The sequence below is a fragment of the Chaetodon auriga genome, chromosome 16, assembly GCF_051107435.1.
Source record: "Chaetodon auriga isolate fChaAug3 chromosome 16, fChaAug3.hap1, whole genome shotgun sequence".
In the NCBI taxonomy this organism is placed as follows: domain Eukaryota; kingdom Metazoa; phylum Chordata; class Actinopteri; order Chaetodontiformes; family Chaetodontidae; genus Chaetodon; species Chaetodon auriga.
In genome coordinates, this window is record NC_135089.1 from 3,777,031 (window position 1) to 3,794,609 (window position 17,579).

General features: G+C 47.5%; 1 protein-coding gene across 1 annotated transcript; it reads right to left on the bottom strand.

Moving 5' to 3' along the window:
• Window positions 1-347: 347 nt before the first annotated feature.
• On the bottom strand, window positions 348-17,204 carry map3k3 (mitogen-activated protein kinase kinase kinase 3). Its single transcript, XM_076753564.1, has 17 exons — window positions 15,867-17,204; window positions 12,402-12,481; window positions 11,788-11,909; window positions 10,196-10,236; window positions 9,704-9,803; window positions 9,272-9,385; window positions 8,907-9,027; window positions 7,757-7,890; window positions 7,286-7,359; window positions 7,047-7,114; window positions 6,583-6,678; window positions 6,333-6,494; window positions 5,995-6,143; window positions 4,880-5,011; window positions 3,939-4,068; window positions 3,612-3,789; window positions 348-2,962 (listed from the first exon to the last, which is right to left on the bottom strand). Exons 2-17 carry the CDS (start codon window positions 12,403-12,405, stop codon window positions 2,734-2,736), a joined length of 1,854 nt encoding a protein of 617 aa, XP_076609679.1. The 5' UTR covers window positions 12,406-12,481; window positions 15,867-17,204; the 3' UTR covers window positions 348-2,733.
• Between the last annotated feature and the right edge of the window lie 375 nt (window positions 17,205-17,579).

Sequence of the window (17,579 nt, forward strand, 5' to 3'; positions counted from 1 at the left end):
ACAAACGAGAACGAGTCGATTCACAAAGGCAATAAAAAGCCAAACCCGTCAAAAAGCATTGCATCCCCGTGCCACGCCAATTCAAGAAAAGGGCCCTTTGTTCAATGCAATCTGTTTTTCCATCTCACAGCCAGACACGGCTGTAGAAATCTCTCCTTCCTGCGTCTGCCTCCTGTTTTTCCCCCCCCATGAGATGAGCGAAAGAGCAAAAAATAGAGGAAGAAACAAAACGGAGGCGCGGGAGGAAAAAGGAGCGCATCAATCAAGGCGCGTCTGACTGCCAACAATGAGCTCAGTCTGCCGTGTCCTTTCATGCAGTGGACTCGCTGATCTGGACACGCCACACGGTTTTTACAAACAATTTATTTGTTTTGGAGCGAGGGCATGACACATATACAAATATAAACACCGTCATTAAACACACTACTCTTCTCTGGCTGTAAAATAGCTTTGATACATCAGACTTTGCACCGCAAGTCCTGTCATGATACATAATCATACCTTTACATATATAGATCTCTAAACAACTAGTCTGAATTCATTTGCTTACCACAGGGTTCTTCTGTCTGATTCATTAATTCATTATTATCAACACTGAACATGTTTTAGCTGCCGTTAGCCTGTAGCAGCCCCGTGGAAAGTTCTCATATTAGCGTTAAGGCAGCCCTTCGCCCATTCAATACTGGACTCGTTGTCTGAACCCTGGGATAAACAAAGTCGTCGTCTGGGTTGGAAAGCGGACTCTGAAATCCAGCACCCTGCTCGTCTTTGGCCCACACACACGCCCTTTGATTACACGTGAGTGACGCAGAGATCACACAGAAAGCGTTTACCTCTGCAAGTTAAACCTTTACAAGGTTTCACTCACTCACGTGTGACATGATGCAGGGTAACGCTGTCACCTGCATGCACGGCTGAGGGTGTGCGGGAAGTGTTTGCGAGCTGGAACAAGAACCGGACAGCCAGAGCTCGATTCCCCCCCGGTTTTCATTTAGAAACCCCAATTCTATGTAATGTCTGCAAAACCAGCTGCTTTCAACGATTCACTTTTCAGGACACAAAGTCCTGAAAGTATCTCCAGATTTGACACAGTCTAAATATAAAAAATATATTTATACATATATATTTGCATACAAAATCTAATTGGAATGGACGTGGGGATATAAATAAAAATGAAACAAATTTCACATTTGAAGTAAAAAAAAAAAAAAAATCTAATTTGTTAAAGAGAACAAACCCCGGCAACATTCATTTTACATAAAAGTGCATCTGATTTCAAATTGATCTTTTAGCTTCTCAGTCTGGGATGTTTGGGTCCGACACACGTGAAGATCACCAAATTAATGCTGTTAATAGAGTAAAAATCATCATCTGCTTGGCTTCTCTCGCTCACCACAGCCTCCTTTTTATCTGCCCCTGTTTGGCACTTTGTTGGCTGAGAGCACCTGTGACCCTACAAGACGAGGACGGCAGGTAGACGGATGAGTCACACTGAGGCGAAAGGTCGAACAAGAGAGACACGAGTCAATTTAAAAAGACAAATCTGACGGGAAAAATCCACCTTCAGCTCCTCTCGAGGCCGAGACTGTACTGATGGGCACTGAGCTGGTTCATTTTACAGGTAGGAGGACAGAAAGGGTCATATCTCTGACTTAAATCAGGTATTGTAGCTGCAAATCCCAGTTTTTGCCCCTCGTGTATTATATGAAAAGACTCGGCTGACACAGAAGGTCGACTTCCTGCTGCCCTGAAGGTATTTCCAGAGTCCTCAAACTCAAGTTGTGGCTCTTTTTCCAAATCCAAACAAAGATGGCAGCTAGAAATGACATATATCTTTGCATAATTCATACAAAGTGAACCACTTTTTTCATTTTTCAACCTGAGAAGCCTCTTTCTTTTTTTGTTGTGCAGTTTGGCTTTTCAGAGCAAAAGATGCTGTGACTTTAACCGTCACAAACTGGGGCAAGTGCAATGCATCATGGTCTGTTCAGGGTATGAGGAGTGTGTGTTTGGCTCTAATTAATCTAATCTGCTAACTCATGTCTGGGATTGCTTAACATTGATGTTTTCAACAGCTCGACACTGTTCTTCTATGAACCTCCAGTGTAGCTTCTCCGTGTGACGTCGCTTCATCTGTGTCTCGCCCGATCTACGCGAGCATGCAGGCAGCTTTGACCAGAGCTGGAGTTCAAGGGTGGAGCTTTCTTTGCTTAAACCAGACAGAGATAGGGTGGAGAAAAGAGTGCTGTCCAGTGCACCCTGTTGTGCAGCAGTGGTGTTCAACATCTGCGGCACAAACGTGAGCTTTAGGCCTGCTATAGCTTTAAAATGGTGCTGAGCTAAATGGCAAACACACAGACACAGAGAGGACACTTAATGAAGACACCGCTGGTGTGTGACTGGAATGATGCCGACTTCATTTGGAGTGTGTGGATACAGTATGTGTGTTTGTATGCGAGAAGGATGGGCGGCCCACCAGAGGCTTAATCTGTGTTTTGTCTCCCCCTGGTGGTGACTCTTATAAGGGCATCTGCTGGCGTTGGTTTTGAGGCATTGTCGGCTGCTGGATTGGTGTGAGAGGAGGCTAAATCTCCTTGAAGCCTCTGAATGGTGGCAGAAGCTCGGTGGGTTTCTAGTCCAGACTTCTGCCGTGGACGTGGTCTAACGGAGCTACAGATACTGCTGAGGCTACTGTGCCACTCTGCGGTTAAAAGTTCAGAAACCAGGCAGGTTTCAGCACAGAATCTGGGAGAAGGGATGTCTGAGCAGCTCCTCGGCACTGGGCCTGTGTTTGGCCTCCACAAAAATGCAGCTCGTGAAGTCCCGCGCCTGGTCGGAGATGTGCGAGGGCAGCAGCGGGTTGGTGGGCTGGGTGGCGATCTTGAATATGGCCGCCATGGCCTCGTATTCAGCCCACGGAGGCTTTTCTGTCAGCATCTCCACCACCGTGCAGCCAAGGCTCCTGTGAAAGAAACGCAGGAGCTTTGAAACACACACCACATACTACGTCTCGGCTGCGTGACACGAAAGCTTTGAAGGAATGTTTTGAGTGTAAACGTTCACACTCGCCGGCTGCAGAGGGCCTCCTCTACCTGTTTGAGGTACAAGCCCTCCTGGGAGCTTTACTCCCCCTCCAGCCAGGGCTGAGAACCTGGAACATACCAACCTCTGTTACGACCTGTCTGACTGGCCATCGGCCAATCAAATCACTCGCTTGGTAGTCGCCACCCAATCAGGGTTCATAAGGGAATGTTTTCTGCTCTGTGTGTGGGAGTGTGGTATGAACTGGCTGAAGACTTTATTAAAAAGTTTTCCCTTTGACAGCAGACAGTCTGTCTCTAAAGACACTGGTATGTTCCCTTTTTCTCATCACAGCCCCCGGTGACTCTGGATCAGCTGGTAAAAAGCGGATGGAGGCGTTTGTCCTTTGTATACTTCAAAGGAAAAAACTGGTTTTGCGTGTGCGTGTTTGTCAGTCACACAAGTGTTTCACTACTGATAGTGATTTACATCGTGCATCTCTCCCTAAAAAAAAAAAAAAAAAAAGCTGTCCTCCTGGATAAACTAGGACCTGGCTTTAAAGCGCACTGCTGAGCATCTCCTGGTCTTACCACACGTCAGCCTTCCTGCCGTAGCCCTCTCCACTGATCACCTCCGGGCTCATCCAGTAGGGGGTGCCGGTCACCGAGCGGATGCCGGTGCCAGACATGCAGATGGTCTGCAGCCTCTTGCTGGCACCGAAATCTCCGAGCTTCACGTTTCCCGCTGAATCCCGCAGGATGTTGGCACCTGAGAGCCAGATTTGATAAGGACCAGGTAAATATTTGATCTCACCAATCACCGTCCACATGATGTGGAACTCAAACATCTATGAGTTAAGACGCTGTATAAACACTGATCTAGTGTCTGAGCGATGGAAGACTCAGCCTCTGGTGTACCTTTGATGTCCCTGTGTACGATCATGTTGCTGTGCAGATACGACATGCCCTCCAGGATCTGTCTTGTGTACTTCCGGGTCACATTTTCTGTCAGCGCCCCGTAGGCCTTCAGCTGGTCTTTGACTGAACCCTGAGAGGAAGAAACCAGTGCAACAACACCGACCGTGAGCACATCCAGGGTTTAAGACCACCGATCCACCCCGTCACTGATGGCCGAGCCAGGAGCGTAGGGAGTGCAGGAGCAAAGCTAAAGTCTGGCACCAGAAAGATGTCTGCGAGGCGTTCAAACATGGGCAACGTCACAGACCTTTTGACCAGATCTCCAGAGTTCCAGGAACTGAACTCCAAAACTAAACACATTTCTGTTTGCATTTCATAAGAACTGCATCGATCAGGTAAATTACAGCTGATAAGAAAGGTTTAAAAACCAATATCTCTGTTTGCATGTTATCAAGCAAATCTCTAAGATAACTGAGCTGATATTGGAAAGAAGGAACGCAGAGGTGGAAATGCCAGAAATGCAGCGACAAAGCAGCACTGATCTGATCCACAATTAGTTATTTGTGGACCCGAGGACCTCAGAAAAAACCAGCAGACTGCAAAACATTCTTTTTCTGCTCTCGTGCATCATTTCATCTTCCGCTGTCTCGCGCTAGTTTTTTTAAGACCAGGAAGGAAGTTGGCTGCACCGCGACGGTTACTGAGGTCAAAATGGAGTTCCTGAGTTCCTAAAAAGGTTCCTGGATGAGTTCCTGCAGCTGAAAAGTAGCTGTAAGTATTTCACTTTACAGAGCTAGGACACAATTTCAGGTGGGAATAGAGAAAAAGAGCCTCCTCCTTTCCTCCTCTTGATTTCATGCTCATGGCTGGCTGACATCAAGACTGAGCTGAACTGATTTCGAGTATTCTGGGTGAAGCTGTGACGCTGTGACGAGACTCACCCCCGGCATGTACTCCATGAAAATTGTGAGGGTCTTCTCATTGTGGTCCCTCAGACAGCCGTAATACTGAACGATGCGCTCGTGATGCAGATTCTTCAGCAGCTGGATTTCGCACTCCAAAGCGCTGACCTCCTGCACGAGGATGAGAAGACATGACACGCTGAAGATTCACACGACCGCTTGGCAATTAAACATAATTAAAAACATGTTGATTTACTGTTTGCATACAAAAAAGCATTTCTCGGACCCACAGGCTCTGTCATATCCATTACAAGTGATGACAAACAGCTGAGGCATAAACACAGGGACGCAAGCTGAGATTTGTGACTGCCAAAAGTGAAACCTAAAGCAGGGAGTAAAGGAAAGTCAATAGCACAGTTCCCCAAAAGAAGTTCCTGTGTTTACATCAGAGAGAGAGGGGGAGAGAGGGGGAGAGAGGGAGGGAAGTCAGAGACACACAAAGTAATCCCAAAGTCCAAACACAGAATCCGGTTTAATAGAAACAACAACTGATTCACATCTGCTACAAGCTGGAGGCGGGACTGTGAAGGGGTGAAGGGAGGCCACGGCAGCGCTGACCCATCACCCCCTCGCCACCACAACACTCGGCTCCTTTCAGATGCAGGAAGTGACAGTGCATGTTTGTGGAAGACAGGAAAAGACATTAAAACGGGGAAGGGGGGGGGGGGACCTCTTCAATACATTCCACTTGAGTTCTTGAATTTCCTTCCTGCAGATTGATTATTTTGTTTCTGTGTCCGGGTTAAATAAAGCTTTTGTGGCTTAACTCCGGACCTGAAGAGCAGATATGTTTCCAAGATAGTTGATTCATTAATAATTAACCGCCTGCATTCCAGCATGATGGCCTGAGCAGATTAACAACCTATGAGGTCATTCTTGGTGCTTTTACAGCGCTGAGGTTTGATATTTTACAAAAGGCTGTAAAAGGCTTTTGTGCAATTACATGCAATGTCAACAAAGCTGAAGGAGTGACAAGACGGAGCATGTCACAAACAACAGCGGAAATGTTCTCAACACCACCACAAAGAGAGAAGAGGAAGCATTCTGTCTCTGCGAAGGCATGAAGAGCTGGACTCTCCGCGCTGGTGTCTCACCTTGCTGGTCTCGGGACTCTCAGGATCAAACTGGACTTGCTTGGCAGCCAGCTCCCGCCCAGTATCCACATCGTAACACAGGTAGACCCGACCAAACGCTCCCTGGCCCAGGAGCTTCCCCCGCCGCCACGTCATCGGAGCACTGGGAGCTGAAAAACAAAACTCAGCTGCTCATTTATGTTTTACACAAAAGAGAAAAGAGGTGGAACATGAAAAAAGGATTTTTCATCCTACTTAAAGATGATCAGCAGCTTTGATTGAAAAAAATAAGCTCTGCTAACCCTGCAAAGTTTAATCTAAACGTATTTCCCTTCCAGTTCCTCGAGATCAGCACTCACACTTATGCGCGACGGAGCGATCTTGAGGACGGAGCCTGCCCTGAGCGTCCACCAGCTGCCAGCTGCCCAGGCTCTCCTCGCTGCCGTTGAGCGAGCGCCGTGAGGGCACCAGAGTGAACAGGTTCCCCTGGGGGCGACGAATCCGAGGAAACGTTCGGCGGCCTGTAGGAGAGCAGGAGAGAGGCCGGCTGAGCCTAACATCACGTGATGAAGAGATTACGGGAGGAAACGGCCATCCTCATCCTCTTACCTTCACTGTGGTCCTTATGGTGCAGGGAGACGTGGTACCTACGAGGATAGGTGCCTCCTTTCCCTGCTACCCTGTCATACACGTGATTCTCCCTGTCTGAAAATGTACAAAGGTCAAAGGTCAGCAGGACTCAACCAGCTGTGTCACACAACGTTCATGTGAGCTACTTTATTACTCTCTCTTGCAAGCCCACGTTAGACTATGAAGTCAGGTTTTCTTTATGTTGTTCACGGAGCTTCTGAAAGGTCTGAGCCGGGCCAGCGTTTATGTTTATGGCTGGTGTGCTTGCTTTCCTGTACACATGGACTTTAATGCATCTCTCACAGCTTGCAGGTCAGGTCTGTGGAAACCTTCCACCCTGATGTTCACTTTGAGATGAGAGTGTGCTGCTTCAACACGGTGTTTCCCACGGTCACTGGGAAAGGTAAAGGCTGGGAGAGGATCTCTCTCACAGCTGCTCTCACCTGAGCACTCCTGACGATTATCAGGGTAACTCTTGGCTCTGTGCATGCGAGACTTCCTCAGCGAGGGGCTGCGAGAGACGAGAAGAGCGAAAGACGGTATGTGGGTGTTAACACAGAGCAGGTTACAGTTTTGCATACACCCAATTATGGAAATGCAATGGAAAAATAATAAAATATGATGAGCAGTATTAACCATCAGTGTTAATTTCTAAAAAGCTCAGGTGAGGTTTGCCTCTCACCTGTCTGAGTTACTGTCCAGAGACTGACAGCTTCCAGAGACAGAGTTTTCAGCACTGCTCCAGGGATCCAGCACCTGCAAAGGGCACGGCGGAAAATTAAGGGTGTGTGTGCAAACATGTCAGAAAGGAAAATCCATCCTAAAACAGAATTTAGGTTAAAAAACTCTGGGAAGATGGAAACTCAATATTTCATGTCCTCTAGAACCGCTACGCTGGCAACATAAATGTGGCATCACGGATTTCTTTGTTGGACCGTTTACTGAACCTTCCAACACCCTGAAAATCAGCTTTGATCCTTTCACAGAGTCAATAAAACTTCCATCAAAGAGCAGAACAGCTTCAGAAATGAGAAAACGCTTTGAGGAAGAGTTGTTTATGTGCTCAGATCTCAACAGCCTCAGATCATGAACGCACCATATGATTTCTATTTTAAGGTGGATTTTCCCCATTAATAGTGAAGTGGTGACTCACACACTGATCGCTGGTCTCGGGGATGAACTCCCCCTCGCTGTTTATGCTGGTGTATGAACCTTGGCGGGCGATCCTCTGCTGGCGTTCAGGCACGTAGCCAGGAGGCGGCGAGCTACGCCCCGTGTTCTGAGAACCTGGGATTAGACAGCAGTTATGAGCATAGAGGAAACATTAGATACATGAAACACTGTGCTTTGAGGACGTCGGGCGGTTACACGATATTGCTGGAAAACAGAATTGTTTAAACTAATAGACTCTGTTCATCTATGTTGAGATTCACTGTTTATTTTCCATCGAGCTCAGGAAGCACAACAGCGAACATGCAGTCGTTGAGGCCACACTGGAGCACACATGCATGCAGCACGAAAGTTGCTGTCCCTCCTGTTCCACAAAATACAGAAAACAACACATGAAAGCGCTGATTGCTTTCTGGCTAAAAGGAGCAACGGCTGAGAGCCGGTTTTAATATTTATGGCCTGGTGCTGTCTGGCTCTCAAGCCCTCCTGCAGCCACTTCATCCCCCTGCTGCAGGGGGAGAAAAATCCTAAACCAGGCCACTGGTCCACCACACTAATAGCATTCTGCAATCTGATTGGCTGCTCTCCAGCAGGCATCGTCGAGTGATGGCGAACAGGAAAAGGAAGAGGACCCATTGCTAAAAGGGGAAGCCAAAGAAAGAACAGCCGGAGAGAGCGAGAGGGAGAGCGACAGACGGGGAAATCGAGGTAGCAGAAAAGAAGTGGCGATGGCCCGGAGAGACGACAGCCAGCCGAGGTGAACGCTAACAAAACGTTCAGGTTCGAGGGCAATAACTGTCTGCACCCGTCTCCTGTGAATCTGTGGGAAGGTTAGAGAGAGCTCCCGTATGAATGACAGCTGAAGATAAAATGTGTGTGGAATGTTCCAAACAGGTGTTTTTGGAGCATTCCACATCTTTCCCAGTCTTCAGTTGCGTCTGTCCCAACGTGTTTGAACGTGTCGCTGCCTCAGATTCAGAATGAGCAGATATTCGCTGATGAGCTCAAACATCAAATACATCGTCTCTGTGCTGTTTTCAGCTGATGTCAAACACGACTGACAATGATCACATTTAGTTTTATTTATGTTTTACAAAGCGTCACGACTTCAGTGGAATCGGGGTTGTATGTACCTGTTGACAGGTGGCGCCCCCTGGGCTCGGCGGGTTGGTACACCGTGCTAACGTCTCCGGTGGACTGGGAGGACTTGATCCTCACTTGCTTGCACGGTGCATGGTGGGACGGGGAGTGGGCCTGCAGTTTGAGGAGGGGAGGAGGGGGCGAGAGGAGAAAAGCACAAGGTTTCAACACATGACTGAAGAGTCACTGCAAGTCAGCAAGCCAGTTAATGCAAAGGGGAAATCTGATTTTTCACAACACGGCTCTAAGGTGAACAAATGGCAGTGGTGCAAGGGTACGCTGTAAATGCATGCCTGTGTGTGTGTGTGCGTGTGCGTGCGTGCGTGTATGTGTGTGTGTGTGTGCGTGCGTGTCTCACATTGCTGTGCTCCTGAGTGAGCAGCAGGATTCTGATGCTCTTCATGTTGGAGCTTCGGTCCAGCAGATCAATCGCCTTGTCCAGGTCGTCCTGACCTCGCAGGGGGATGGACAACTGCAAATACACAAGACAAACACACACACGCACGCACGCACGCACGCACACACACAGACACACAAAATCAACATTATCTATGGGCAAACATGTATCAAGACTCACACATACAAAAGCTTTTGGAAACATTTAAAAATGTGTGTGTTTTATTATTTACACACCAAAACAAAATGAATCATTTCACATATGCAAACACACACACACACACACACACACACACATACACAGCTGCTTCGATAATGGATGCAATGTTTAATCTACTTTAAAGCACAAAGACCAAACGTTCCCTGTGTGGGAAAGACAGGACTCTCACTTTACCTCATTGTTCATATAATGCAGGTCGAGCTGCTGGCCAAAGACGGTCTTAACTTTCTGCTGGATTTCCTCGAACTGCACAGGCCGTCCAAACATCAGGATCCTCCACATCACAAAAAAAAAGACACACACAGACACACAGATCATGAGAGATTTGTAGCGGCTGCTAAGGAAGCTTCTTTTGACTTACATGCACACGTTCAAGCAAAATCCTCACAAGCTGCTGTTTTCAGTGTGTGCAGATTCCTCTAAGTGCACCTTGCATATTTGTGGTTTGAGCTGGCAGCCACAGGCTAACCACAGTCCTTTCCCCTTCCATTCTCCAGCTCACATACCAGTCTGAATTAAGTGCTGAGGTGTGTTTGACTTTTGCTTTTTCTCATGAGCTGGAACATGTGACAGGAACAGCATGCCTGAGCGCCTGTGTTTATGTCTCTGCGTGAGTTTATGCTCTCTCTCGCTTGGTGTATATACATATGCATGAAAAAAACTCACCTCCTCTCTCCTGAGAACTCAAACTTTATCCTGACATCGTCCTGCCAGAGAACAGAAAGTCGACAAATGAGGCGATCAAAGCGTAATAAGAAAGGCTGCACTCATAACTGAATTACTGGCCGAATTCACCCCAGCAGCAAAATTAAATAAGAAAAGACTTAAAGACATGTAAGTCCACTCTGTGCTTCCTCCATTGCTGCATCATTTGTGAAAACCCACTTCCGCTCATGTCCAAACTAAGTTACCGAGGTGGGAAAACGGTGGAAACTGTGTGTCCCGGGGGGAAAATCTCTGGCGTTAAGCAAACACCACCCTGCACACGAGTCGTCTGCTTTTACTACTCTCTGTGGCCGTAGCTGTGGTGGAGAGCGAGGGTGGGTGGGCTACTGGCTGCTTTTCCACACGTGCAGAATATATTTTTAGGGAAGAAGTTGAAAATAGCTGGATTTAAAGCATTTCAGATGCAGCAGTAGCACGGTTGTGGGTGGCTATCTCGGGAATCCATCTGTCATTATGCTAAATTAGCTGACTGTGTGGGCTCGGGGAAACACTGCAGGACGCAGGAGGATACCTGCATGGGTGATACCCACTCAGACTGCTCTTTATGAAAGGAAAACCATTCTGTCAGCGTTTGTCGGGCCTTCCTGACTCATAAATTCAGTGTCATTTATACTGAACGTCTGCTGAATTTAGGAACAAATCTCCCCTTTGTGTTCAGTTTCCCCTTCAGTGACGCAGCTGAAGCTGAAGATTCACGCTGCGGACAGAAGACTGTCTCCAGCACACTCGGTTTGTCACGAGTCAGCCTCACCTGAAAGCAACATTAAGCATCTATTTTACTTTAAAATAACAGCTCTGAGATCAGTCTGATGGTACGCTGCCTTGTAAAGGAGGAGTGGTGGTGTCTTTCCCTCTGTTGTGTGTGACTTGGGTGGGCAGCTCTGATCTCCAGCGAGAAGGCTTCAGTCACACACCACCAACTATGTTGAAACTGGATCCTGTTTAATGGTGAAAATGTTTTCTGGTTTTCCCTCTGATGTCCTCCGGCTGCTCTGCCTCCTTCACAGCGTTTCCTGATGGACAGATAGCTCTGCTTGTTGCTAAAGAAACCGCTAACCGTTGCTGTTGTTCGCTAGTCGATTCAGTTAGCCGAGCTGGACAGGACTGAGAGTTCAGAGCTTTGAGGAATTGTTGGTGTTTACACTGCTAGCACAGGGGCTTTGGACCACCGGGAGGAGGACGTTTTCAGGCCCAGAGTGAGGACTGCTGGCGTGGAGCGGTGCCGGTATGGGCACCAGAACCGGAGCCGGGAAAGCCGGCAATGAAACTGGCTCAGCAGCCTCAACGGGCATCACGACAGAGGCAACACTGGACCAGTAACTAACATGAGCTGGCTTGCTTGATGTTTGATGTTTCCTGTTAGTGAAACCACTTCAGATGTACTACACCTTAAGAAAACTTTGATAAAGTTTATGTTGACGTGTGGGGTCAGGATGTTTAAGCTCCAGCTCACTGTGAAGTCTACGGCCACTCATCACCATTTCCATTATTCCCGGGTTGAAATCCTGGTTTATGATGCAGCTTCGCCTCACCTGTCTGTTGGCCTGGGCCGGTGTCTTGTGTTTGCCGCTGTCATACGACAACACAGGCTGGCGCCGCGTCATCTGGAGGGCGACCAGGTCCTTCATTATGGAGTGGAGAGCCTGCCTCTCATCTGAAGAGGATAATGGGTTGGCGGGAAAACACACAGTCAGAGCGTGGATTGGAAAACGGACGGTGTGTGTGTACATGTGTGACAGGACTGAAAGGTGTGTGCAGACAATTAGTCAGTCATCTCTAACTACAGCCATATGGAGACTATCCTGTGACGGGGTATGAGAGGCAGGGAAGGACTGCAGTGTTTTTGATATGCCTATTCCCATGTTTGATCTCAGGGCAAGCTCTGCCTTGGCCGAACTAGCTCACGAAGAGAAAATATTCTCCTTGTGTAGCTTGGACAGACATCATACAGCCCCGGGGAAGCGGAGAGAACCAGACCCCCATCTCCAGAAACCAATCCTTCACCCGACAGTGTCTGGGACAGCAGCTCGCGCAGGCTTTGGCCTCGGGGATGGTGTTTGGTGTGAGTGCATGTCTGCTTTTATCTCCTGCTGTGAGGAAGCTGCGCTCTGAACGTCTGTCTAACATCAGGATGTAAAAGACTTACTCATTGTGGCGACGCTTGTGCGCGTGGTCTACGAGCCGGTCTTCAGAAACTTGCCTCCGCTGTGCCAACCCACCCACAGCCTGGCGTGATCAAAACAGAAATTAATTAGTGAGAAGAAAAGCTGTATAATAACTGAGGCTGGCACTGACTCTTCGCATGGACACAAAGCAGAAGAATGAGAGTCATGGAGTTGGACACGAGGTGACATATGGCAAGGTTATCAGTCAATCTCACAAAACGTGTCAGCACGCAAGCAAGTGCCTCAGCCCGTAAAACACCTCGGCGGTAAACACTCCTGAGACCAGGAGGCCGTAAGAAGAAGGGAATCACAGCATGAGACCTGAAGGCTGGGATGACAAAGTGGCTGTACTGCAGCCTTACTATATGGAACCCAGGTAATCAAATTACACGGTGGACAGTTTTAATGTGATAATAAACAGAGAAGCTCATTTTCGTTTACGGCACAAACCCTTCTTCATGCATAATTCCTTGCATGCATGTAAAAACGGTAACCTAAGCCTGCAGCACGCAGGCCTGAAGATCCCTCTGAATGGGAAAGTGTGCAGCGCATTGGAGAATGTGTGTTGTGTGTTTTTGCCCATGAGAAAGAATGACAATTGGAAACGGCTGAAACTCAAGCTGCACTGGCAGCGATCGCTCTGGCGCAGTTCGTATGGGAAGAATGTTTTTTATGGGGAGTTTTCTGCCACTCTAAATATCCACCAGCTTGAAACTTCTCTGATTGCACGAGCTGCAAAGCCCAAACTCAACTGTGCTGCAGCTCCATTGTTGATGTTAACAGGGCAATATTATCTGGCCCGTCCAAGGCGTCAACAGCGTTATAAACTGAGGCATTTCCTTCAATGGAGAGGGTTTTCCTCAGATTTATACCAATAAACCACCGAATTTAAACTGATTCAACAAAGGAGAACAAAAAAGGACTCTGGTGTTCTTGAGACTTTTTGGTCCTGAAACACAAACCTAGATTTCACAATTACAGAAGAGTTTTAATAAAAGTGTATAAAAACAAAAGACAATCCCCATCAAGTAAACTGGCCTGACAAAGGATGCACTGATCCCTCTGATACCTCGCTGTGTGACTCACTGGGATCATCTTACGCACATAGATAGTGTATATTTATATGTATATCGATCTAATTTACAAGGCTAAGACGCCTTGTGTCCACTGTCACCTTCACCTCGCCCATGAAAACTGTAGCAAGTCCACCACGTACACGTGCTCTGTGGTTGGTGCCTGTGGAAGTAATGACGAGTTGACTTGGCAGCATGAGAGACCAGGATGGACAGTCAGACAGGAGAGGCTGCGACTGTCTTTCTGAGGGTCCATCTGCACAGTCAGACGTCTGTCTGAGAGGAAAACTCGATGCGCAAAACTATTTCCGTATATGAAATGGGCAGCATCGGCACCTGAGGCAACTCATTGACTCTGTGGATTTCTGGGTAATAATCACCCACAGGAATGCCGGGCATGTCCGTCTGTGGTCGGCGGAGCGTTGCCACGTTGTTTTCAAGCTTCCGCCGCTCTCATGTTCCCCTGCCAGCGGACTAGGTGCCAAAGACTTTTGTCCTTCAACCCTTCAAACTTCATGCTTATGGCATTTTATCCGCTACTAAATAACAGGGAGTTTATGAGCTGTGCAGCTCCACGACTAGCTGCGTGGATACGGCCGCATGAGGACGCTCCATTATCTCCTCTCAACCCACAACATGTTCTCCAGAGAGAACCAAGGTGCTGGACCTGGACATAAAAAGGGGTCCTTGTAGTCAACAACACAACAGCTAACCCCCGTGCCCATTCCCCCAGCTCCCCTCTTGTCTCTGCTGATTTTAATTACCTCCCAGGCGGAATGCAGGGAATTCAATGGCGAAGGAGGCTGCACTCTACCAGTCCGGTCAGCTGTGCCCGCTTTATTTTCCTTGTATCACATTTCCAGGACTAGCAGGATTTACATGGATTTTCCTCCCCCCTCTCCTCTCTGTCTGCTTTGAGAGGTGTTTAGTCTGAGGCTGTTTTTCCCAGCCACAGTTCTCTCACTCCGTCTCTGGCCACTGGTGCATCTGCGCAGCAAAATCCCCAGGCCCGATGTCTCTCCTGTTTCAGGTGCACATGTGTTTCTGGGTTCAGAGAAACCCACCACATTTGAATATCTGCAGCCTCGACAGGCCGACAGCGCCCGCCTTGGCTAATGTTTCAGGTGCTCTTCGTAGTGTTTTAATACTTGCGTTCAAATCTCGAGGTGCTCTCACAATCTGAGCTCACTCCACATCTTCAGATAACAGCATGCAAAGGTCAAAGGAAAGTTTTTCAAGATAAAAGAGAAGGAGGGCCTTCTGTGGCCCATACCTGCGTAGGCTTTTATAGGTTTTGAGGACAAAGAGACCTTTTCATTGAGATAAGGATGGCTATTAAAACCCATGACAGTCTCACACGAAGGGCTGATTTCAAACAAGCATTTTGCAGCACACTCCATTACGTCAGCCCTTACCTTTACTTCATGCCTTTGAACTACAGCGGCAGGCGGCTGAGACACATTTTCACATTACAGATGATCTATTTAAAGGTCAGATCCAACAGGAATGTACAGTACTGAGGTAACACATCGAGCCAGCGTTGAGCCATCGGTAATGACACCACCTGACCTGATACGGACAAACTCTATTTTTTGACGATACGATGACAACAATCACATTTATTTGTGTCCTTTGCTTCTCTGTTCTTCTGTCAACACACAACACTCATTCAGCAGTTCACAATCTGACTAATGCTTGGTGCTGCATTCATGTAACATGGGAAAACTGTAAAAGCTATAATTTAATGACTCATAGGAACAGATTTTAACTTGGCAAATCAATTAATATTTTCTGGTGCTTGTTTACTTCAGTGATGTGCATAAACACAGCGGTTAGCTGGCCTACATTCTCATGATCTGCTGGTAAACACAGATGTGCTGCTTTTTCATCCTCCAGCCAAATTCTTCAAGTGTACGCATGATTATACCTGTCATGTATTTGGTCCAAGTTTTCTATAGACCTCAGTTATTCAAATAAATATTTTCACACTCAACAAATAAAGCATACAAAACTACATAAACATAACCTCAGAAAATCTGATTACACGGGGGTAGATGCAGAGAGGACACTGTTCTGTGAATTGAGCCGCCTTTTAAAAACTTTTTCCAGTATTTTCTGACTCTCAATCTGTTTATGTTTGACTACTTTGAGGCCAACAAAAAAACAAGCAGAGGATTCAGCGTTTTCCCACCTGAATTACAGAATTTGATGTTGAGAAATTTGTTTATCAACCATTTGACGTACTTTTTTATATCTGGTTTTTTGTTTTCAAATAGAACCCCTACAGTTACAATCTCTCCCACATGACCTGAACACAGCACAATTCACTCCTTACCTGACATCCCTGTCACGTGCACCACCCACAACACTCACCTGTCGCCTTGACGACCTCGGTCTGGACAAGACCGGGCTTCTCCCGCGTGCAGCCGCTCACCGGTGTCTCGAGGCGGTGATGACGCAGTAGGTCCAGCCGTGGCTCGAGTCCATCGGTGCCCTCAGTCACACCGACACACCGGTGCGCGCGTGTGAGTGCGGGGGCGCCATAGCGGGGCTGACCCCCCCAGGTAACAGGGGCTCTTCTTCAACGGAAAATGCACGCGCACACTAACGGAGACGCTCCAGGTTGTAAAAGCAGCGCCGGTCACATGAGACAGCGGAGCTTCACAGAGAAAATGTTCCGATGGAAAAGCCTACATCAGACAGCTCCAGCTGGGGCCCAAACACAAACTTGTGCGCCGCTGCAGCCTCGGATCTTTGGAAAAGTGAAATTTCCAAAACATTTTCAGAGGTCGCGCTCCATGTCGACGCGGTCGGGCTTGCGGGACGGAGATCCGTGTCCCATAACGGCGTCACATCGGAACAAAAGCTACCAGAGGAGGTGCAACAATAACCGTGTGGCCCGTATGAAATCCATTTGAGAGCATCAGCTCGCCAGAGGAAAAGACCGTACGATTTCCGTGATTTTGATGGCTCCTCTTCCTGCTAAGTTTGCAGATTTCCCTTCACTGTGTTGCCAGCTTGGAATCCAAAATAGTCTCGGGTGGAGGGGTCTTTGCTCTTATGTTTAAATTGCATATAACTGCATCACATGGCAACCTAAATATAGATTTAACCATGTTAGAACACATACAGGCCTTTATGTGGCCTATTCGAAAAGTGCAAAGGAATTTGATTCATGATTCAGTTCAGACCGAAATGACACTGGCAGAAAAATGACTACCTGCAAACGTTAATTAAATACATAAACTCGATTTGCTGCGTCAAGCGAAGCCGAGTTGGCTGAACTCCATCGATGTTTACACTTCGCAGATCTTCGAAATCAAACTTTCGGACTAAACTGCGGTTCCTGAAGTATTCATCTGAGCTCCAAACCGACTCTCATGTGAAGAAACGCATTTTTTTCCCAACGACAGTCACACAGTCGCCGTGCGCGTCCTGTAACGTTAGCCGACAGCGGTCCACAACTTTCCCCAAACCAAAACAAAGTAAGAAGTAATCTTCAGCCGAATACGTCAAACTTCCTGACAGAAAAAATATCGCCACCGGAACCCGCTTTTACGCTTCCAACAAGTCGTGGAAACTGTACTCCAAGCTCGTATCCATGTTTTCCGAACGCTTGACGGTCCGTCGTCCTCACGTATCTGCACGGATTTGTTCTCGGGGGGATTTCTGATAACTAAACTATCTAAATTAGCGCCGTGCAGCTGCGGGGACGCGCTGTTACTCGGTCGAGGTCTTTCTGCGGGAGCGCGCACAAAATTAGTATTAATGGGGCGGACCAGCTGTGACGTAGATCAGCGGTATGCTGCCTTCAGAAATGTAGGAGAATCGGAATTTTAGAATCTTTGCCGTTTTACCGCCGCATCTAAACGCAGCTTTTTGCCCTTAATTGAAGTCACAAAGGGTGGTGGAGGAAATATTCAGACCTTTCAGTAAAAGCAGTAATACCATGTCCTAAAAATACTCTGTTACAAATAAAAGTCCTGTATTGAAAGTGTTACAAAGTATCATCGGAAAATGTACTTTACGTGTTAAAAGTACTAAAAGCAGAAGAATGTCCCCTGTGAATATGTATTCCATATTATA

Bases quoted from the DNA above. Each gene is read 5' to 3' on its own strand.
- map3k3 (XM_076753564.1), bottom strand. The intron at 6,144-6,332 runs GTGAGTGCTGAT...TTTGTTTTTCAG, and splicing joins TCGCTCCGTCGCGCATAAGT to CTCCCAGTGCTCCGATGACG. The intron at 2,963-3,611 runs GTAAGACCAGGA...TTTCTTTCACAG, and splicing joins GGCAGGAAGGCTGACGTGTG to GAGCCTTGGCTGCACGGTGG.